At 39.0% G+C, this 23,801-nt stretch overlaps 1 protein-coding gene across 1 annotated transcript in view; it reads right to left on the bottom strand.

The window, feature by feature from the left end:
* The window catches only part of RFX6 (regulatory factor X6), a gene marked incomplete at both ends in the record, with an annotated part of 35,662 nt that extends 18,568 nt beyond the window's left edge, over positions 1–17,094 (bottom strand). The window contains 6 exons of the mRNA XM_080343025.1: positions 3,397–3,424; positions 6,345–6,422; positions 12,923–12,984; positions 14,690–14,813; positions 16,466–16,622; positions 16,896–17,094. Coding sequence (XP_080199151.1) covers positions 3,397–3,424; positions 6,345–6,422; positions 12,923–12,984; positions 14,690–14,813; positions 16,466–16,622; positions 16,896–17,094 — 648 coding nt within the window. The remainder of the gene's footprint in view (positions 1–3,396; positions 3,425–6,344; positions 6,423–12,922; positions 12,985–14,689; positions 14,814–16,465; positions 16,623–16,895) is intronic.
* Positions 17,095–23,801: the final 6,707 nt, after the last annotated feature.

The following is a 23,801-nucleotide window of genomic DNA, read 5'->3' as shown; positions in this document are numbered from 1 at the left end:
TACATTCAGAGAACCTTTCCAAAATATCGATGCTTATCCAAATCTGGATTCCAATGTGGGAAGATAATTAAAGCAATAAAATCTGTATTATGATCCTGTCCTTACTGACTGAATCATACTTATTCTCATAGGATCGCAGTCAAACCTAGAGAAGACTATTTGGCTGAAATCCTTTGTTTCATTTTAACCCACCCAGTCCTTAGATAAAGGTTGTGTACAGAGCCTTGAGCAAGTCTTCTACATATTCCTGTGGTAAATCCGTTACTTCTGTGCAGATTCCCTTTGTACTAATGGATGGAATTTATAATCATGCACTATATGTTTGAATGATACTTCAAGTCACCTTTCCCTACCCCTTAGCATACAGTCAGATTTCAGTGAGGTGGGAACAGTAGGTACACAGTGGAACGTATAGTGTAAAAATGTGCAAAATGGAGTTTTTTCCTGTACATACGACTCACCATTCAGCAGCCAGTTTCAAGTGAAATTTTCTCAAATACTGAATTCAGAAAACTATATCTGTAACTGACTTATTCACTATATATATATATCCCCATTTTTACAGGGTGATATGTCTGCCAAAACAGCAAGGCATTAAAACATACATTATGTAAACACACGTAGCCTGTACTGTCTATTATTCAAATACATACAAAGCTCTAAATCAAATAAATTGTAGAAATTTAGAAACATTAGTACTTCTTCATGTCAATACTTTTGCAGCTTAATAATTGTCTATCAGTATTCAGAGTGGTTTTTTTTTAATAACAGGAGCAATCTCAATGATTTCATTATGCAATTACCCATGAAATACATTAAAAGCTTGATTAAAAGGGACTAGTTCATTTAAAAGAAGGCAGTGGTGGTGGTGGGAGGTTTCAGAGAAGATAATCTGCAATGTTCTTTACCCTGCTAATGGACTTATATGACTGTGCCTCAGTTCTAGACTTAATATTTTAAACCACTGCCACTTGCCCTTTCAATTTAATGCCATCTGTTTCTAATGGCCATTTAACATTAAGATAATGACAGTAATATTATCTGCCTAATTAACCATGCAGACTCTAATGGTGCACTAACTGGTTAAGATAAAAGAATTTGCTGATATCTCCCCCTACAGAGAGAATACTAGAAAATGTGATAAAACATACCAGAAGTAAACAGTGTCCCTGGCACTCAATAAGTGTTCATTCAAATGCCATTTACTCAGTATATTTAGACAATCAGTGCTTTAACATCTTTTCAATGTCTTTATGTTCCTGCTGAGAATTACACCTTATGCAATCACTGTAAATCTTTCTGGAATACCTTATTGCATGTACTTTCAAGCAAATGAATAAGGATATATCACCTGTTCACTTTAATGGAAAGTATGTTGCCAAATTTTCAGATTGTCAAAAGTCAGTTTTGACCACCAAAGCTGGGGTTTTTTTATCTTTTCAGGCCTGCCTGAATATTTTCAGACAACACAGAGCTAGCCAATCAAACACACATACTGCTGTGCACTTTCTCACTTATTTCCACCGACGTCTCTGTGATTCTTTTTCTGGCAGGACCAAGGTGCCGAACTTTGTATCAGAAACAAGACAGGTTTATGGGACTGCCAATTCCCAAACAGAGTGGCAATGCCACATCAGAATTGGAAGTAAATGTGCATTCATTTATGCCAAAGGAAACAGAATTTTTCCATCTCAAAGCTCTGAAAAAATGAATGGTGTAGTGGTGTTCATGAAACCTTAAATATGTTGGGGATATCCCACAGCATAGCACTATCTTTTTCTTGGTAAGATCGCTGATTATCTGAGCAGGGAAAATGCAGCAGATGTAATCTATCTGAACCTCACTAAAATACTTGCCATGGTGTCACGGTGGGAAATGATTAGTTATGCTGGTGAGAATGGGGATTAGTACAAGAATGTAAAATGTTTAAGAAACTGACACTAGATGAAATGTTGTGTTGACAGGTAAACTACTGGATTGAAAAGGGACTGAAGATTCTCAGAGATTAGACTTGGGGCTGATCTCACTGAACATTTCATAGTTTAAATTGCCTGACATGAGCTAATGAAGTCACCGATAAAGAGGAAGACCAAGAGGTCATTTAGAAAGATCTGGATGGCTTTGAGATAATGGCAATAAAGTGGATGAAAATCAATAGAGCAAAGCTACACTCTTAGGGACCAATAGGAGTTTCTGCTGTCAGCTAGGAGTTGCTTATCAGGAAATGAAAAAGGAGAAAGACTTGCTGTGTATCAGTTGATCACAGGCATTATATTTAGTCTGGTAAATTAAAGGGTGTCAGGTAACGTTCCCAGGCAATACTGGAACAGTATTATTCCGAATGGCTCCTGGTATTCTTTTGGCCCATGACAGTTTGCAGTCTCCCAAACAATTCCTAGTCATCCTTCAACAGTTACTGCATGCAAGGGATTTTCCTCTGTGGCGATGTGGCTGAGATGCACCTATGCTGGTTTGTAGGTTCAGGAGTTTTATAACATGGATGCAGGCTACTCCATGCCAGTTGATCTCAGTGTCATAGAACAATCCAGTGAACAATCCTTAACCTTAATGTACCATAATCTGTAATTTTCTACTATAAATACAAGAATGACAGTGATTATACCACAGCATATAGAGGTGAAAATGTAGGCAACTTGTCAGGGGGAAAAAAACAACCAATCACCAGCACCACCACCAACAAAAACAAACAACAACACCCCCCCACAGTTCTAGGGTTCATAATTTCTAATAGAAATTTGACACATGCCATTTATGAGACTTCATGTGTGGGTTTTTTTTTTCTGTAAAGATATTTAAATATGAACAAGCACAATGAAAGGCTGTAAGGCTGATCCAAGGTGACTAAAAGCTGCTGTTTGTTCCATCTAGCAAGCAAAAGCAACAAAAAGACATATCACAGGAAATTGTCATAAAGAGTAAAGCATAGAGAAAGACAATCTTGACAAGGAGGTATAAAATTCAGTTCATTAAAAAAAAAAATAAAAATTGTCTTCCCATCAGACAAATGAGATTCCAAATTAACCCTCCTGCAAAAGCAATTGATGTGAAAAATTAAACTAGAGCTTGATCCTTTCCTCAAGAAAGTCTATCGTGAACCTCTGTGGTTATAGGGAATTGGACTGGAACAGGAAATGCAGAAAGTGCCTTCCAATCTTATTTTCCTTTGAATAATTAAATGAGCAAATACTCAGCTTCATGGGAAAAACAAACAAACAAACAAACAAACAAACAAACAAACAAACAAACAAAGTTATGCAGTCTAATATTTAATTAAAAATATTGTTCTAATTTTCAAAGAAATTAATGGGAAGAAAACCACAGGTCACATAAAATCTGGATTATAACAGAAACAAAAGGAAAGACTATAGCACTTACCTCATTTTTTAACTTGCTTCCAGAGAACCTTGGAGAAGAAACATATTTGATTATTTTGTCATAAGCAGAACATTCTTAGAATTTGTATATGTTTACATATACTCATATAAAATAAATATATAAAATAGATCAATTAGAAAAATGATCACATTTCTTCAAATAATAAAATTTGTGCTTTTTCTTAACTTCTTCAAATGGTTTGCAAGTGCCTGAAGATAACAGGAAACCTACTGATGTCTTCTAAAACATGAAGATTCAGATCGTTGACCAAATGGTAAAGTATATACCCGGTTTCATCTTTTTCTTTGGATCTTTGCAACTTCACAAATACCAAAAGGGCAGCATAGGTGCAAGTCCATAAGGTCTTTACCAGGAAATGCATGAAGTTTTTCATATAGCTGAGTAAATTCAGAACAGAAAAAAATATACCTAGGATTCATACTTCTCAGGAAATGAAGAAGTCATGGCAATTTTCCATTCTTTTTGATCACAGTATTATGTGATGCAGGTGAAATGCATTTCTGAGATCGAAGATTCATTAACTGTTGAAAATGTGTTGCAGTGTAGTGATGAGTCAAATTGAGATGTCCAATGAAGTCATTGGACTATCAGTCAGCTCTTCAATGAAGAAATTAGAAAGCATATATTTTACATTTTAACTACTAAACTAGAGAATGTGTAATGATAGAGATTCTAATGGATCAGTATAATGACAAATATTGTTTGATTATTGTTATTTTCTGCTAGATGCCAAGTGATAATAGTGTGGGCAACATGAGGTCTTACAATTACTAGTGGCAATGTTATGATTTCCTGCTGTTGAGATGCTCCGCTGGCAGTGGAATTCATCCCACCTAGGCCAGGCATGAGTGCCTGACATTTCCCATCACATGATGATCCAACATATGTTACCTGCACAGTCCCTTTGGTTGTTGATAGACGAGTATGAAAGACAGCATCACCCAGCTGATTACAACGTGGAACTAATGAGCTTCACGCAGTGCTGTAGCTACTAATGTTTTTTGGTCTTAGGTGTGCTCCTTTCACAGTGCAAGGCTTGATATTTAAAGGAATGGGGATGTCAAATTTACAGTGGAATTTAAGGCTTCAGGTATCTGCAACCCTGTATTTAAGGACGCTGTACTCAGTTCAGTTGCCTAAATATTAATACATAAATGCCAACCAAGTCTGAAATGGCAGTAGATGCCTACTTTTAGGCAGCTAAACTGATGCCCATTGCCGCTTTTAACTGTTTGACAGGCTGTCATCTAACCTGCAAGCTTTGTGGTACAGTCCTCCATATGCTTATATTTGTCCATAGGCATGATATGATCTGCTGTTACTGACCCATAGATTTTCTCTACCTATTTCTGCTCCAGGCTCAATCCAGGAATCATTTTATTGTTCACCTACCAGAACACACATCAGGCAAAGGACAGATTTTATGGTGGATCATTATATGCAGTAGCCATATAATTCACTCTCAGTTTTGAAACCCAACACTGTCAGACTTCTTACCCAGAAGCTTGTTCTTAACCCAAGGCTACTGCATCATTCTTTTCACACAGACAAATCCAACCACAGTAATGGCCCAGACCATGCAAAATGAGCTTTTGAGCTTGTGTTCTAAATCACCTAGTGAGACAGTTAGACTGCTGGACTCTGAAAATTCAGTATCTCATACGTGAGAATATAAGTCCTAACACAAAGGTTCCTAACCAGTGAATCTAGTGAATCTAGTGAGTTCTGCTGAAAATCTTAGAAAGTATCTATGCCATCTTTATATGAGCATACACCGTCAGAAATGCAGGGATGGGGAATTTCGCAAAACCTCCACTTCCTCTGCATTCACTGCTGCTAGATCGTGCAAAGACAGAGCTTTACATGGGGACATGTAAAAGGGCACTGGCAGATGTAAAGCAGAGAATTTAGAGTGTTTATACTCCCTTAAGTGAAAATAGCTGTCTTTTAGTCAATTAAATGAGCAATTTGTTCAAGATAATTGTGTATCATGAAAGAACCTCATCTTGCTGTGTTGCAGCAACATCTCTGCAGTTCTAGATAAACACTGGACAAGAAAATGGCATATTCCAGTCTATTATACCTTAAGTCCTGCAGTGGAGAGATCCCTCCTTTTAAGTATCATTGGCAACATTGCCCTCCATTTTTACATGTGTCCTATTGTTTGGAAAAGAGTCTCTTTGGATGTAACCTAAATCCACCAGCAGCTGAATTTTATAGGTGTGATTATAAACTCATTTATTCCTTTCCTTTCTCAGAGTCCCCACTTACACAGGTGTACTGCCGTAGACAATGAAAGCGAACATTCAAGCCATATGTGAACAGAGACATTTGTTTTACGAACTATTAATCTTTGGCAAACCAACAGGCAGCTATCGTAACGTATTGATCCTGCTAGCTGTCCCTTAAATAAATATAATTAGAGCTTCCTGGGTTAGGTTTAAACTGATATTAACCAGTCAAAGGACCTGTAAATATTAATCTACACCGACCCCTCCCTCCCGCCCACAGGTGCCAGCTTCACACCATTCCCCAGAGGTTTCATAATGGGAAGCTGTTATGGGGAAAGAACTTGAAGGGTGACACACAAGCAAACAAAATGAGACAAGTGTTCTGGAGATGGTGTTTTGGTGCCTCACATGAACTTCAACAAATATTCTGCTGGTGTAAGTTGATACAGCTCTACACTGACTGAGGTGGAGTCATTCTGGAAGACACTAGCAAAAGATCCAGATAAGCCTCTTAAAACAAAATTTATGTCTTTAGGGAGCAAAGCGCTACTTAAATCTAGAAATGCCAGACGTTGACATATGCAGCAATACCAGTTCTGGTATCAACAAAAATTAGTATCCTACAAATACCTTCCCCTAAAGGAAGTTTAAAGTTAGACCTTCACTGACTAAGTATCTGAAGTTATGATATTGTACCTGGTTAAACCTTTTCCAGAATACACGGAGTGGTAATATGCACTGCTTTCTTTAATGCCAATTCCATAATAGTGATACCTGTGGAAAAAAAAAGAGAGGAATGTTTATGAGTGACATGTCAAGCAAAACAAAATGTCAAATTGATCTTCAATGCTTTCTGAAAACTTTTCTTAACAGTGTCTACCAATTCCTTTCACTGACATAGAACACAGAAAACAGTGTCGTCATGATTTGATCCAAAATTCAAGGCTATGGTCTTCTTTAAATTAAAAACACTTAGAAGAATGTAGCTGGAACAGCAAATCTCCTAGAAATATGTTACATCTCTTTTCCCTAATATACATTCTCTTTAATTTTACTAGTTTTGTTGAAAGGGTGTTGGGTTTGGTCTACTAGGTATATTTCATCAAATTTACTACTGTTATATTTAGACAGTCCCACAGAGCCCTATTCAACTGAGAACAACTTGACAGTGTACCCTATAAATTAGTGTTCAGCTTTCTATGACTGAAAATGCCGACATGCCATTTGTTCATTCATTCATTCGTTCATTCATTCTTCTCTCAGGTTGTAGGCTGATCAACAGCTGAATTAGCTGCTTAAGCAGTTCTCATACACATGTGTCTCCCTTGCTACTTTACTGGAGATTACTGCCCGCAAAGAGAGCTCAAAGAAGGAAACGTGTTTATTGCTTAGCCTCTGCAGTGCTGAGGCTAACACCTTAATCAGAGACACTGAAAAGGGTGAGCTGGTGCTAAGAAAACTGACTATGCAGTAGATAGTTATTGCTTTCACTGATTTTGCTACAAAAGAAGTGACCTTCAGAGGAAGGGCCAGAGAGCAAGCTGGGGGCAGGTGTTTCTTTACTAGTCATAGCAAAGTTTGCTTGAGTTCATCTATCAAAGGTGATAGGCCCTGTCTTATAAATTCCACTCAATTGCTTTAAAAACTGATTGTGTTAAACAAAATTTGCCTAAGAATGTTATGGACAGTATACTCAAGATCATTTGCTTTTTTTACTAAAGTTATCTTGAAAACAGCATGGCAGCTGGTTTAACTGAACTGCTGCAAAGTAACGCTTGCAGTTCAAGTACATTGCATGTAAACCAAGCCTAACACAGAGGTAACACTTCCCAACACAATGCATCCGCTTCACTGAAACTTCTCAACATCTTAAAGAAATGCACTCTTAAGACACAAAGCCCCCAGAAAATAGTTTGTAGAACACGTAAACAAAAGTTTTCAGTTCGTCTCTGCTGTTCTTGCTGATGCCCATTAAAAAAAAAAAATCACTATCTTACCGTTTGTTCGTGTATGGGACACCCTCAAATATTTTATATGTACAAAGCTGACTAAAAGCATTAGATTCAAAAGATACTTAAGAAAATGTTCATTGGGGTGATATATTTGTTTAGCCTAGATACCTTTGAAAATCTCAGGTGAAACAGTCATTCTGTTTCTGGACAAACTCTTGTGTGTATTCAGGATTGTACAGCCAAGAACTGTGACAGAAAGTGGTTGCTATTAAACATCATCACTTTTACTTTTTGAAAATGATAAATCTATACAACACAACTAGATTGCAGCAGTACCTGATGACCTATTAGAAGGCAAAAGATTCTCACCTATTTATTTACTGTTAGTTTTCTTGCCTTTTAAGTGTATTTTTCTGGGAGATGATGATGTAGTGAAATTGACACCTGTTAATACTCAGAAGCTCACACATAGGATCATCTGCTCATAACAGTTCCCTTTTTATCCATTAACATCAGAGCTGGCTGATCAAAGCAAAGTGACACCTCAAGGTGTTTTAGTATGCTAATGGAACCTTTAACTAAATGCCATAGCACCAGACAGTTGTCCTCCATTTCACATACAGTACTGTGTCACCTATGTTGTGTATTATAGTCCTGAAGGTTTTCAACCAATACTTTTGTTTTAGAAGTATTAAAAAAAAGAGGTATGGGCCAAAGATGCGGATCTGGAACTTCCTAGTATTTGACAGAGTTCTGGCACAAATGCTAAAGGCATTTTTTCTTCTTTCATGAAAGTGAAGTAATTTTAGATATGACAAAAGAGGTACTGAAAATATACGTGTATGGATTCTTTAAATAACAAAATTTACTTAGTCTTGACATTTAAAAGATTGTGCATTAAGCAGGATGAAAAACAAAATAGAGCTGTTACTGGCTTTTAAACAATGTTATCTGCACATTTGCCATTGGTCATGCTAGAAAGTGGTGGCCTACATCTCATTCCAACACTCTAAATCTCCCAGTTTCAATCGCATGCCATTTTTTACATTCTAAAAATAAAACTTCACACTTTCACCACAAATATAGGATTTCCTCCTGCTAAAGTTGGAGTGGGCCAGAGGCCAAGGAAAGGCATTACTTCTTTGCAAAATCAGGATTCAATATCTCCATTATTCAACATTTAATTCAATATTAACATATTTGGGCTAGAAATGGAAAATATTGTATGATTTGGAATCTCAGGTTTCCAGTGGTAGGCAAAAATACTTGTCCCTGCTCTGGAATGCCCCACAATACCAGAATTCACCATTGCTGCATCCTGCTATATGGAGAACAGATATTCTCAGTACCTGTTCAGTGTGTATTAAAGGCACAGCAGTTATCATTCTAATTTCGTTCAGTGATCTGTGTAGTTAACATTTTAGTACTAAAAAATACAGCCTTCCAGTCATGACACAGAAGCAATTAAAAAAATTATGATCCATCCTCTTCAAGCTCTGTCTGGAATACTTCATAGAGCAATATAGATTTTTATTCTCTTACAAGTCAAAGTTATTAGCTAAATAGCTGATTTTGGACTCCGTGTTGAAAGTAGTATACTCATCCCAGACACACCAATAACATATTCAACCTACAACTTCAAGCGCCCTCTTTCTGTCTCTTCATACGTGTATTTCTATGTGTATGTACAGTATATATGTATTTTACTGTGTTATACTTTTATTGTACAATTACTAAAATGAAACTAGCCATCATAAGGAACTTAATTTTCTTAACAAACCTTTAAAAAATGAACTAAACTGCTTTCCTCTTTTTATTTCAGTGGTTTGTTGTAACATATGTTCCTATGCAACTAGTAGCCCTGATTTTAGCATACACTGACACAAATGATAGCTGATAAGGAAATGATAGGCTTAGGCTGTTCAGGGACTTGCAATAACTTGTTATCACAGGGCCAGCTGCCATATCAGTTTTATTAACCCACTAAATCACTCCTAATAAATAAGATAATAGTTTTCAGACATGATGGATAAAAGCTAAGATTTATCATTGATCAAAGTCTACAAAGAAATTAAATTGTAACTTGAGCTCAGTCTTCTCTCTGTATCATCTGAGCAGTATGTACATTTTCCCCAATAGCTGCTCCAGGTAATTCATGTACCATGAAGATTAGAACTGAGTTCTAGCAGCCATCACAGTATGTTCAACATTACCTGTGGAAAAAGGTAGATTCAGAACCTGCTGCACGGACAACTGCTGATTATGAAATACTAATTTAAGAGCAGTTTGATGTGTTTATTGTGCTGGGCCTTCTCCCAGTCACCAGGGATGTAGAAAACTTCCCCTACATTGAGCAGTCTGGAGTGATTAGCATGGGGATGAGACATGAATGAATTTTGTAAACAAAATTGCATCCAACATGTTGTACCTTCTTTGTCAAGTGTTTAAATGAGTGTTTTAGTATTGACACTTTTGTACAAATGGCTTGTTGGATGTAAAGACACAGAGAGACACTCTGAGGATCAAAGTTCCAGGATTTCTTAGACCCGTTTTTATGTCTCTCCTTTGCCCAAAACTGGAGATGACAAATGCTTCTTGGAATCAGAGAATGAACTAATATGTGTGTATCTATCTTGCACCTTAGAGCAGCACCTGCACCCCACACCTTAGAACAGCAGATCTTTCTCAAATCCAATTCATACTCATGAGAATGCCTTGTTTCAGTGTGGGAGAAACACAATTTCTGTCACCTTGAAGATAGTGGAAGAGGGAACTGATTTTCTTTGCTTTCTCCTGAACATAGCCAGGCTGTATCAATATTTCACTGTGTCTGCATGCAGTGTCCAGTAAGGGACTTTATTCCTGGAGAGTTAGCTCTACTTTGCAATATGAGAACAATAATTCCATTGGAGAGGAATTGTCCTTTTCCTTTCACTTTTTTGTAGCATCTGACTCAGTAGAGTCCTGGACAATAATCAAAGCTAGCATGCTTTAAAAAATATGATTTAATTGCTAGCAAGAAGTGTCTCTTACTAGTCCAAATAATCCAGGTTTTTTGCACACTGAAACAGCTTACAATATTTAGACCCCATGCTGATATAAAAGCAGAGGGTAACTAGTCATTTACCAAAACTGATGAACAGTCCATTAATTTGCTTATTAATTTAATGGAAATACTTCCATAAATTATATTTATGTGCCCAACTGCTACCTGGTGAAAATAGAAACTAATTTGTTACTTTGTTCAGTGAGTCCGTGATTCTGAGGGTAATATGTTCCACAACATCAGAGATAGATAGATAATCAGATATTATTGTTTATACTGTCACTTCTCTATGGCTACTTGCTGTTACATTCACCCTCTAACCTGAAGATATTGTCCTGTGTGCCTTTTGTGAGGTCCTTTTTTGCACAGCAAGAACAATGCAAATGTATCTTAGTAGAAATGAGAATTGCAGAGGAGAGGTCTGAGGAAAAGTCCAATAAAAAAAAAAGGTAGAAACAAACACCATATGTTCAACCAAAACCTGCTTATACCTCATCCCTCTGAGGAAATTGTTCAGGAACAGTTAATCCATATGAAAATATGGCACATAGTACTACCAAGGTCAGTAAAGATATGAGATTTGCTCAAGAACTATTGGGTATGAGGTACTTCTGTGCTAATACCGTTAAATGTCTTAAAGTAAAGGGCAATAGAGTGGCGCATGTCCCAGTGCAATTAATTTTATAGCTACATTTCCAAGTAAAATACTAGATTTGAAACATACTCCTTTACTTAATAGACATCAACTTACTATGCCTTCAATTATACAGATACATGATACAGGGAGAAAATCAAGCATAACAACATGAAACAACCCCCCAAATTTATGAAAGTAAACAATGTATCTTTCAGACATTCCTAGTATGTTGCAGAGCACTTAGGAAAACCACAGTCTCATAGGTTTTTATCACTTTTCAATCTCCTTTAATTTTGAGTTTTGCTTATAGATTTCTGAAATACAAGAGTAACTTTGTCTTTCAAGGCTACATCATTCAAAATAAAGAGTTTTCCCAAACAGACAGAATTTTTGAGTTTCTTCTATTACTACCAGTATTCTGGGTTTCTATCTTATTTGTTAGCAACATGTTTCTTGGCTAATTTTCTGAGCTTTAGTTTTGTTTCAGTAAGCCATCAACTGTTTGTGTTTCTCCCATAAGTCAAGGATAGTTTTGTGAATCTTATTCAGTAAGTACATACACACATTTTTGATCCTGGGGCTACTCAAATATTTAAAGGCATGCATCTCCAAAAATACAGGTATTAATACTAAATGTTTAACTTCTGTGTATACACAGAAAGCTGGACACAAAATCTATCCTAATTTGTTCCTTATAGCAATGTCTTACTTTTAGGAAAACCTATTTTGAAATCTATAGAAATATACAGATAAGGATCTGGTCTATATTTGATTTGGACTGAAATCCGTTAAGATTTCAGAGAATTAGTTTAAAAGAACAAAATTGTCTAACTACTCCTATTTTCTGTGGAATGATATGGGCACACTATTTAGGTTTAAATACTTTTTAAAACCGAATATTGATAAACACTGAAATAATAGTTTAAAGAACAACACTCAGAAAAGGTCAGAGCCAATCTTGATTTCAGGCAATACAGAAAACTGTTGTATTTGGGACTCCCCAAACAGGGACTGAAGTTTTATAGAAATACCTAACTCACAGGCTGACACTAGCAATACCCTAGAGCATTATTCTGACTTCTCTAATTCCTTACATCAATATACCACACAGGTTTTCATTTTCTTAGAAGTAGTATTCCCCTATTGAAAAAAAAAATTTAAAAAAATTCGAATGAGGACAATTCATCAGTCCTTCCTCAGCAGTCTTGATATCAGGATGTAGAAGAGAGGGCTCATGTGAGGAAATATCTTGTTGCCACCGTTCACCACAGTTTCACAATAACTTTATAATGGCAAAAACATAATGCCGGAACCAGCTGATACATAATTATCTATGGTCTATTCCTACAGCCTACGATTCCACAGATCAAATGTACAAGTTGATTGGATACAATATTTATGAAATGGCTGCACTATAGGTTGTGTACTTTTCAGAGTTCTTATACATTACCCACAACAAAGAACAGACGTATATTTTCTTCTCAGTTTAAGACAACGGTTTTCTATAGTGTGTTTAATCCACATTATTATATAGACAACTTAACCCCCCTGCCAATTAGTATATATTATGGAGACATGGAAATACATGCAATTCCTAGAATGGATTCTAAGAGTGGATACACAGATAACTGTGCCTTACTTTGAATGGCCCCTTGTTCCAAGCCGCCTTGTGGTAAGGAGAGGGAACTTCTGGCGAATGGTCTGAAGAGAAAATAACTGTATTAATTTCTAGCACTGGGGTAGGTTCTTAGCAATCTGTTCACAGAAAAAATTGTAGTGTAAATATATGGTTTGATGCAGTCCATCAATAAATATTTGCAACACTTATGTCACAACATAAAAAATGAAGCACGTTTTATACTGCAGGGGTTCTTCCACCCTTGTACACTTCGCTGTGTACCTCCAGTCTTCCCACTCATTAATTCCTTCCCACCCTTCCCACCTGTTATTCCTTTCTGTTTTCACTTCTACAATTTAAAATCTCGTTTTCTTCACCAGGATCCTATTTCATTCAGGTCCTTGAAGTACAGCTGTATCTTTTGCGTCAGAGATGTAAACAGAACCAGGGAAAGATATGCCCTCTACCTTTTCTGTTTTCAAAGTCAAACAACTAAAAATAAATTGATTTTTGATTTGAAAAGTGTGATCTGAAGGTTAAAGCAAGCAAATATTTGCCTCACAGGTACTTCTGTGTCCCCCACTATCAAAGTGCTGGACAGTCTTAGATTTATTTACACTCACTGAAACCGTATGAAAGTTTCTGTTAGCTCTATGCTGCACATAAAGAATTCATGTTGTGTGATTTAATTCAAGTCAAGCAAACCATTCTGTCAGTGGACTTCCGAGATTGAGATCAGTGCTCTAAAAAAAATCCTACTCTTTTTGCAAAGAATGATGTTTAAGACAAAGATTTATTAAGTAAGAAAGCAATTCTGTAATAGAGGTAGATTTAATAGATACATCTAGTAGATAGACCACTGTCAAAACAGTGTTTAAATGGAAAACTATTGTCTTGCTTATTTATATGGAAACTATGTAATCAAAATTAGACATAGACTTTTTCAGTATATCCAGTTGAAGAGGAAAAAAAATAGTAAGTGAACATTTTATGAACTTGATTTTAAATCCATTATTATTATTTAATTAAATTAATGCATTTTGCTATATATGAACAATGACTAGATCAGTAGTGTTTAAAAAAAGATGATCCTTGAAGCATTTTTGGTTTCTTGTTTCACTAACTACTCAGGATTTAATTTGGAGAGTTCACATCTCCCTTTCATTAAATGATTTCAGGGTTAATTGTAAGGAGGGGTAGAAAAGAGGATGAATCAACAATTTTTCATCCAGGAGCTCTTTGCGTTATTAACTTTTATTCCCCTTCTAGTACTGCTTCTTGTGTCACATCTCACTTTACACTGCCTTTAGTATAATTAAAAGTGTCTTCCATGTCAGATCTGGTTTTGTGGGAAGAACTCTATTAATGTCATCATCAAAAAAGAAAAAGAAAAAAAAAAAAGAAGAAAAAAGGAAAAGGAAAAAAGAAAAAAAACTCACAAACATACACACTAAAAAAAGAAAAAAAAAAGCAAACACATACAACAAAAAAAAAAACAAAAACAAAAAAACAACCCACAAACGCAAACCACCACAACAACAAACTCTAGGAGAAAATGCCTTTTTTTGTATGAAATGACAATAAATCAAAAGGGATTTCAGTGTTATTCTCCTAAAGCTGATGTACAAAAATCCCTTCACATATGGAACAGTGTAGTTAGTCTGATTCCATGATGTACATTAGCAACAAAAATCATGTGAATTGGAGAGGAATGTTGACACAGGTATACTAAAGTGTGATTCTATCAAATAATTAAGCTAAAATATTACAAAGACATTTACTTTTTACCTTCCCAAAAGTTGCAGCACAGGCAGGTTCCAGCTTTTCTTTTCTGCAGAAGTCTAAATAATGTGCATAAAGGATGCATCTTGGTAAACAAACTCCTTCACAAACGATGTAGTTTTCTTCCAGCCTGTATAGAGAAAGAAACTGCCACAGTAAGAAGCAACATGTCACATCTCCCAGTTTTGTTTTCCTTCTGGTTTTGTTTTGTTTTTTGGTTTTAATTTGACGGAAGGATTCCACAAGAGCACACAGATGAGTTTCTCCTGAACCAGACAGACACTGCAGACTGGCTCCACACTTGGTGCCCTGGTTAGTTGCAGCATAAGGAAAACCTGTGGTCAGCTGCCTTTTCTTATAGGACTTTTTAAATGTCTGGACTTTTTTGCTTTATAATGATCATCACCTAAGAGCTAGCCTTGCTCTGAAAATAAGAGCACTAACTAGACTATGAAAGATTTGGGTTTAGGTCTGTCCTGTGAATAGTACAGGGGCTTGAAGTTGCATCTTCTGTCCCATTGTATCTTTCATACTTGGGCTAATGTCTCTTCCTGCTTTTGCTTTTTATTTTCCAGACTGGACCTGAAACTGTTTCATGACCAAACCATACTGAAAAGCAAAGAACTGGCTTTTTCTGAATGGGATGCATTTTTATCTACCTTCCTAGTCCATTCACAGAATACAATGCCTAGCTATGGTCATTTAAGTAAAATTTTAAAAACTGGAGTGAAAAACTGTCTCACTTCACTTAAAGTGAACTCTTGGTAACAGCTGGGTATTTCACTGTTTTTCTGTTTCTTTTCTTTATCAGTTGACATTATTTGCTACTCTTGGGATTATGTGCAACAAATTTATTTCTCAGATTACACCAATCTGTAAGAAAATACTGTGTAGTAAATGCTGCATACCGAATAATTTTGCACTGACTCACCAGATTCAAATCCTTACAGTTTACACTCAGAAGTCAGATGTAAACTAGACTAATAAACTGGGTAATTTGGATTACTCTCATTTTTCAGTTAGAAGGAAAAAAAATCTAGATTTACATTCTGCATTTAGTAACTAAGTTCCCATTTCTTTCAACAGCACTCCTCCTTAATTTCAAGTGTGATTTAATAAAAATACTTATCAATTGATGTGTCCAGAATCTGACCTCTTATTTGGTTAATTTTTGCCCAGATAAAACGAAGTTAGAGCTTCCATGGATGGTAGAATATAATGTAAAAACATACATTATAAGACAGTGAAAATCTACCATTCATAGCCTTAAAGGATAATTAAAACATTCATTCACAAATATGATTCTTAAGTAATGTTTCATTTCTACATTTTTATATGTTTAATCGATTTCCTACGTTCCATCAATAGCCACGTATAGCAAAAATGTGATAGAGACTTCTGTTAACTTATAAACCTCTGGTAATCCTTATTTGTAGATGAAACTTACCTAAAAACCAAAATAAAATAAAACAAAACTAATAACAAACACAAACACACCACCATAAACGAACAAAATAAACACCAACACGCCACAATCTCATAAATGACAAATATCTCTAAAAAAGCTGTGAGATGTAACTCTCCTTGCCGGCTCAGCTTTAAAGAAATGTCCCTTTGGGCCTGACGGACACACCAGCTCGATCCTGCCGGTGTCAGCTCAGGGAAGATGCAAGTGTCCCCGCCGAGCGGTCGGACCTGTGGCTCCGCCACCGCCGGCCCCGCAGCGCGGTCGCTCCGGGGCGGCTCCGGGCAGGCAGCGGTGGCTCACGGCTGGGGCCCTACCATTGCAGGGTGAGCTGCGTCTGCTTCTTCTTGTCCTTCATGATCTGCGTGATGCTCTTCTTCGCAGACGGGCTCTGGTCAGCGGCTTTCAATGCGCCGTCGCGAGTATCTGCATCCTCTTCTTCCGAGGAGAGGGCTTCGCTGGTAAAGTCTGTTTCTGGGCGCCGGCGGGGGAACAAAAAGACAAACCCAAGGGCATCGTTACGGCCCGGCAGCACGCTACCTCCTCCCGACGCGACTGCAGCCCCGGCAGTCGCCCGTTTAACCGGCCGCCCTGCCCGCCGCTGCGTCCCCGCCGGCCCCCGAGCAGCAGCGACAGTTCGGGCGCCCGCCGCGCCTCGCCCTGCCCTGCCCTGTCCTGCCCTGCCCTGCCCTGCCCTGCCCTGCCCGCGGGGTGACAAGGGAACGCTACCGGCACCCCACCTCCTACCTGACTTGATGCCGGCGGGCAGCACCGGCTCCGGGAGCCCCGTCTCGGCGCCCGCCGTGGCGCACAGCCCCTCTTCGGGGAAGGGCAGCAAGCTTCGCCCCACCAAGTCCGCGTAGCAATCCTCCTGCGCGGCGGCGGGCACTGCCTGCGCGGCCGGGAGGTGCAGGAAGGCGTCCTCTTGCTCGGGTCCCCTGGCCATGCTCCTCACCGGCGCCTGCTCTGCCCCGCCGCGGCGCAGGCGGCGCCCATGGGCGGCGGGGAGTGGACAGGGCGGGAGCGGCGGCGGCCTTAGGGTGCGGGGGGCGCCGTTTGAGTCATGGGCAGTCCCGGCAGTTTGTGCGGGGCTTCGGCACCTCAGTGGGAGACGGTGTCAGCCAAGCGCCGACGCCGGCAGTGTGATGGGGAGGAGAGGCGATGCGGGGGCGGTGGCGGCGGGAGACAGGTATGCCCTACGGCGCCTTCCCGGGAGGCTCCATGGCTCCCCTGCGGGCAGAGGCGGCCGGGACCGCGGGCGCCACTCCCTCCTCACAGCAGCTCCTCCGCGCCCGCGGAGGGGGCTCCGCCTTGGACGGGGTCCCGTAGGTCGTTATCGGGTGGCAGCGGGGACGTGTACCCGATTTGTGTCTTTGCTTTACTCCGTTTCCCTGACTCCCGCTCCCCCGCCCGCCGCGGTGCTCAGTCAGGCTGGTCGCACCTGGCCGGGAGGGGACGGGGCATGGCTGAAGGCCCGGGAGTTTCAGGGGAGCTGGTCAGAAGCGGATCTGCCACGGACTTAATGATTAACTCCCGTCGGCTCTGGCTCTGGCTTGAGTGAGGGATCAGCGCTTGGCCTGCCACCTCACCGTGGCGAAGGTGAGGGAACGGCTGCGGGGGCTCCCCTCATCTCTTCGGGGCGAGGATGAGTGATGCTGGCGGGCACCCTGCTCCTGTCATTGGCCTCCGGACATCCACAAGGACAGGAAGAGAAGCTGGCCGTGCCTGGCAGGCTGCGGGACCCTCCTGGGCATCATCTGTTACTGTCAGTATTTTGTTATTTCACAGTGTAATTTTGTAGATGTTGGAAGAAAGCATCTTCATTTTGTACAAATAAATGACATTGATCTGGCAGATGTGTCTTTGCTTTGCTCTGTTTCAGCATGTTGACTGAGAGAGATTGTGGGGGACAGTCACAGAAATATTATTCCAGCTTTTTTAGGGAATGAAGTTGGCAGTAGGATGGAAAATTAATGTGATCGCTGCAACATCCACTGTTTTAACACAACCTCTTTAAAGCAAAATCTTGGGCATTGTCCTCCTCCTCAGTAAGGGAAATGTAGCATGGCTTGTGGTGGCAAGCAGCCCTGAAATGCTGTATCAGGTGAATGTCAGAGGCATTCTTCTAGACGTCAAGTAGTGTAGACAGAAAGCTTGTGAAGAGCTATTCTTCCTTCTACTGTCTTTGAAATTTTCTATTGCACCTCAAGTCATTGATCCCACCAGCAGCACAAAGCAGCAGAATATTAGCACTTCCACTTCTGCACAGATATATTATCAGATCAGCTACCAGCTATAGCTGTCACACAAGTATTTAACAAAACCCCAGCCTGTATCTGCCAAAATCAGAAACTTCAGAAATGAGGATGACCTGTAAGAGAGTCCTAGAGTCAAAAATGGCATTTAGCCCAAATTTTTTGCTGCTTCTACTGACACCTCTTCCCTTAAATGTGTAAAATAGATTTCCTTCCTTACTGGTTACTCTATTAAAACATTTCTTCACTGTTCCTATGTCCCCTTCTTACTTTATATGTAATGCTATACATGACTTTGTCCATATGCCAATGTCCACACATTGTTTTGTCAGTACATCAGTTCTTAGCCTAGCTCAAGGAGACAATTCAGCTCCTGGTTTCAGTGGCTTTGTTTTGAGGTTACGGTACAATGACATTTGTCTCTCTGATTTCTCAGTGACTTTTGGCTGGCCCAAGTACTTCAGAATTTGTCCCATGAGGATCAGCATTTCTACAGTATAATAAAAACTCCCAGGTGCTAATTATTATGTTGAATCTTTTGTGAGCAAAACTCGATGTGCCATTGTCTTTTTGGTAGTACTGAGTTAATGTGGTTATTTGTTGTATAAGAGCTGGACTCTCCTTTGCCATGACGTCAGAATATCCTCAATGACGCTAATGAATTCTAACCACCATCAACACAGGGATTAACCTAGTCAGGGGTCTGGTCCAGGGACCAGCTAGTTTCCCAGCCAGGGCAACAACCATTTGTAGTCCCTTCCTGTCCCTGCTGAGGGCAGGCACTGATGTAATTACCTTTACCTAAAACTGACTGTGATTTTAAGAGCTTTTTCAGTAAACAGAAGTTCTCCTTGGACCTACTAACCTTTTCTGGCTCATACAAACCAAGCTCTACTTGTTCTTTCAAAGTTAGTAAAAGATTGTTGTCTGGTATTACCAGCTTTGTAAAAAAACTAAGTTTACGTTTACAGTAGTGAAGAAAGAAAAGTGGATAACTCAGTGTTCCTAAGCAAACACAAAATGTTTACAGCATGCATGAGAGGATATCTACTCTATAATTAATAGAAATAAGTGTTTTTTTAATAAGTAACATACAATAAATTTGATATAAAATATTCTCCTGTGACAGGAGACAGACAGGACTCTTCAACAAGCTAAATTTTTTTTGAAAGTGCTCTATATGAAATCACTGGCAATTAAAGTAATTTATAGGATGAAAAGATTAATCCTGGCAAGCAAAGGGAAATTGTAGTGTTTGAACTGTTCACTCATGCAGCAAGAAAACAGCCAAATCTTTTTGCTTTATAGAAAATACTTTTCTATAGTTGGAGGTTGGTGCCATGTCTGTTTACAAAGTCACAGGGCCTGCAGCTCAGCTGAGCCAGCCTGTGAATCTTGTCATTATGGGTGTATCCTTCCCATTCGTGCTTGTGCTGTAGGTGTGCTGCGCAATGTGGACATACAGTCTTCAAGCTCAGTACCTCATCCTCTGCTGTTTATTCTTGCTGACTTTCTTGAAATTTTTGCTTATTCTCTGATTCAGTCTTATTTTCACAGTCCTGGACTATAGGGCTGAAAGACTTAACGGACCAAAAGAGATCATCTTGTCCATCCCATCCCTTCCAGTGGAAACAAGGCAGAATTACAGACAGATATCATTATACCCCTATGATTCCCAAAACTATTTGTCTCACTTGTTCTTACAGATCTCTGGTGATGGAGAGTCACATCATACCCAGATCATCTATCAATGAAAAATGTTTATTAGTGTCAAACAATCTCCCTTCAGTTTCTGTCAAGAGCTTTTTTTTTTTGTCTAAGAATACGATTACTTTTGTTCTCTTTTTATCACTTTTTCAGTGTTTGAGGACTGTTATCATGTGTCCTCTCTGATTCTGTGTCATTCCATTGCTAAAAACAAACCAGTATGATTAAACTGACTGCACCAGTTTCTTGCATCTCCTTGTGGCTTCCAGTGTTGCCCCTCTCACCCAACTCTCTTCAACTTATTTTTTCTCTTTGCTTGAACTTGGTTTTGCCTTTTCATATCACCATTTTCCATTCCTCAGAGTATCCTTACTCAGCAGTTACTATGTCGTGCTTTGATCTCAAGGAGTTCTCAGAGTGGTTTTTAATGTCATATTTCTGGTACCTGCATGATACCTCTGCGGTATTTTTGCTGGCACTTTGGAACTCCCAACATGGACTGCCAAACCCAGCCAAAAAGCTCAAGGAGCTGTCCACAGGTTTGCAGCCTCAAGTAATTTTCTTTGCCACTTTGCTATTTTATTTATAACTTCCTTAAAAATCATGATATCTTCACACTCTTGGAAATAAAACATTTGCTCTAACTTTACACTTCTTACTTATTTCATCCATCATTACCTTGTTTCAGACCATACCTGCTTCCATACAGTTCTTACCATTATCTTTGTACCATGTTGCTTCCATTTTCAAGTCCATTTACTAATCTGTTGAGTCAGACTTCAACTCTTCCTTCAGTGACACCTTTGATATTATTTTTGTTTATTTGCATGACTTCTCTAGAGCCTTTGCCTCACTAATGCATTCTGAAGTACTCACTCCAGCACAAGCAAATCATCATGAGTCTGTCTTCTGTTTATTGGGCCTTATATACGAGAAGTTATCACACCATCCTAGTGAAGGTGCTGATTTGAGGCAACTGAAAAGGTGTCTTACAAAATACACTCTTACACTCTTTTAACCTCAAGGAGTTAATTCCTAGCTTTCTGTTTAATGTAGCCTCAGAAGCATTTATCCTGATGGAAAGATCATATTTCTTATAAACAAAACATACTGCTTTCATTATTGCTTAGAATTCTTATCCTTGTACTCTCTTCCAAGGCTATCATGGCTAGAAAAGTGCTCTGAGTCCTTTGAAGCAAACATCTCTGAGTTGCAACTCCAAAATTTTCAAAACTGATTCCATGCTAGAAACAACCAGCTGGATTCCATGCTAGGATCTAACTCAAGTTTTGAGTTATTGTCCATCTATAGCCTCAATGTGCACAGACGAATGGACTCTTGGACTAATCCTCCTGCAGCAGGGACTGCTTTTCTCCCTGCACTGTGTGCAAATCAGCATAGCAGTATAGCAGTATCTCCACAAATAATGCAACAGATTGGGAGAATATCCCTGTACTTCAGTTGGTTACAGGTAGATATTCTATACTTGTCTAAGGAGTCAGAAGTGGCAATTTTAATGCATGACATTATGTATTTTGCCTAAACATATATATATATATATATATATATATATTTAAGCTAGTAATGTCACAAGAAATAAGACCCTTTCCCAAAGGCTAAATCTGATTCTCATTTGTGTTTCAAACACTTGTTGCCACAGCTAAGGAAAGGTAGGTTTCAACTTTCCCAGGAAGCTGGGATCACGACTCCCACCCTGTATTAGTCAGGAGATTTGTTTCTGCTAAGCAGTGCCTTAGACACAGGGATGGAAAACACTGTTTTAACGTCTCCTAACAGTAAACTCAATAGTACTGTGGACAGCTGAACCCTTGGGAGATGGCATCAGGGAGGTCCAGGGTGGTTTATGTTGCCTGGGATATCATTTTCATTTTTTCATAATGAACTCTACATTTGAGCTCTTGATTGACTTTGTTGTTTGATACAAGCTGCAGAATAAAGTGAGCCAGAGGGCACTGGGACCTCCTTGTCCCCTTTGCTATAATTCATACGCAATTGAAAGGTTTGCTACAAACAGTAGCTCGAGAGCTGCGAGGTGCAGACTGGAGGAATCAATCAAAATGAGGAGTTTAAACATTTGTAGTGTGAATTTTGGGGTTGTCCTATGCAGGAATAGGAGTTGGACTCAATTATCCTTGTTAGTCTCATCCAACTCAGGACATTCTATGATTCCATCATTCCTGGGATTAAGAGACTGACTCTCCCACCATTGCACCTTTACTCAGTCTTGTTTGGAGATCTACAGACCCGCTCTGAGCAGCAGCTCTGTGTGCTCTGGCTTTTTGCTGGAGCAAAGGAGGGACACCAAAAACTATGGCAAGTGGACAATCTGACCCGACATTTAAGCTCCCTGCTGTTGGGGTGGACAGCCCACCTAAGATGTGTGATCTCAGCCTTTGGGAGACAAAAGGGGGCAGATGCAGAGTGGGGCTAGCTGGAGCCATAAGTACCATGGACATTACAGCATTGCTAGTGCATGGGAATACTTATTGCCATTTTATGGTGTGCCCATTGAGAATTGTGATCCTATCAATAATGCTTATTACTGAGTGAAATCTAAATTATGAAGTAAAAATGTTAAAATATATATGCACATGTATCTGTTTCTTTATTATTTTCCTTTTAAAATATTGCACTTGTATATGTATCTCTGTCTAATTGCAATGATGGCATTTGGGATGGGATACCTTGTCTAACTTTATCTCAGAGCTAGTTTTCTGAGCCTAATCTGGCTACCTCAGTGTCTCTTTATAGTCAGCTGAGAAGAAAAGGTTTCTCCCAGGGATAATTTGTACCAGTCCATTATCTCACAAATCTATTTCTCTTCCTTGTCTGTACTGAGAGGCTAGGAAGTCTTGCTTAGTTTTAGGTGAATTTTGTAATGGCATAATCCCACCAAAATTCAATAGATTCTGTTATACAGCCTGAAGTAAATGCTCAGATACATGTGCTCTGCAGCACATTAGAATTATTTTTCAATAATTTACATGTGAATTATCTTTTATATTGGCACTCAGGTATTGCACAATTTCATCTTGCTGCAATGTTCCTTTTCTTTGGTGCCAACACAGCACACTGAAACAGAATGTTTTCAACAATCTACTTGAGGGATTCTGTGTGTTGAACCAAAAGAGGTTTGGAAGATAAATGCAGCAACAAAAATACCATTTGTTATTGATCTGTTCCTGTGTAACTTCATGAGGTTTACATAAGTGTTGGAAGGTGTTTCATCCCGTGTCCTCCCCAGATAAATGAACTACACAGAAAATCTGATACAATGTTGATGTCAGGACTCTCTGGTAGTCTCTAACACCTGTTTCTTTCCAAACAGGCGAAGAGTACAATAACAGTACAGTACAGTATGGTACATACCTGTATTCCACAAGGAAACAGTAATTTCTCATTATCATCACTGTTTGCCATTCTCTCTGCCTTGATGTAACACAAATCTAGCTCTTTCCAAAGCTTCATTTCTGATGTGACTCATCACAATGAATAATTTTAACTCCCAAAAATTCAAACGATATCTTTTCCTTGTTTGTTTTTTGGCCCTTTCCACATCTCAATGTTCACTTTTTGAAAGTATTTTGCTCTTGACCAAAAAGAAAAAACAAACAAATAACAAACAAAACCACCACACAAATCAGAAAAACAAACACTCAAACAAAAAAAA

Source organism: Nesoenas mayeri (genome assembly GCF_963082525.1).
Source record: "Nesoenas mayeri genome assembly, chromosome: 3".
NCBI classification, from domain to species: domain Eukaryota; kingdom Metazoa; phylum Chordata; class Aves; order Columbiformes; family Columbidae; genus Nesoenas; species Nesoenas mayeri.
This window is presented reverse-complemented; position numbering and strand designations above follow the sequence as displayed.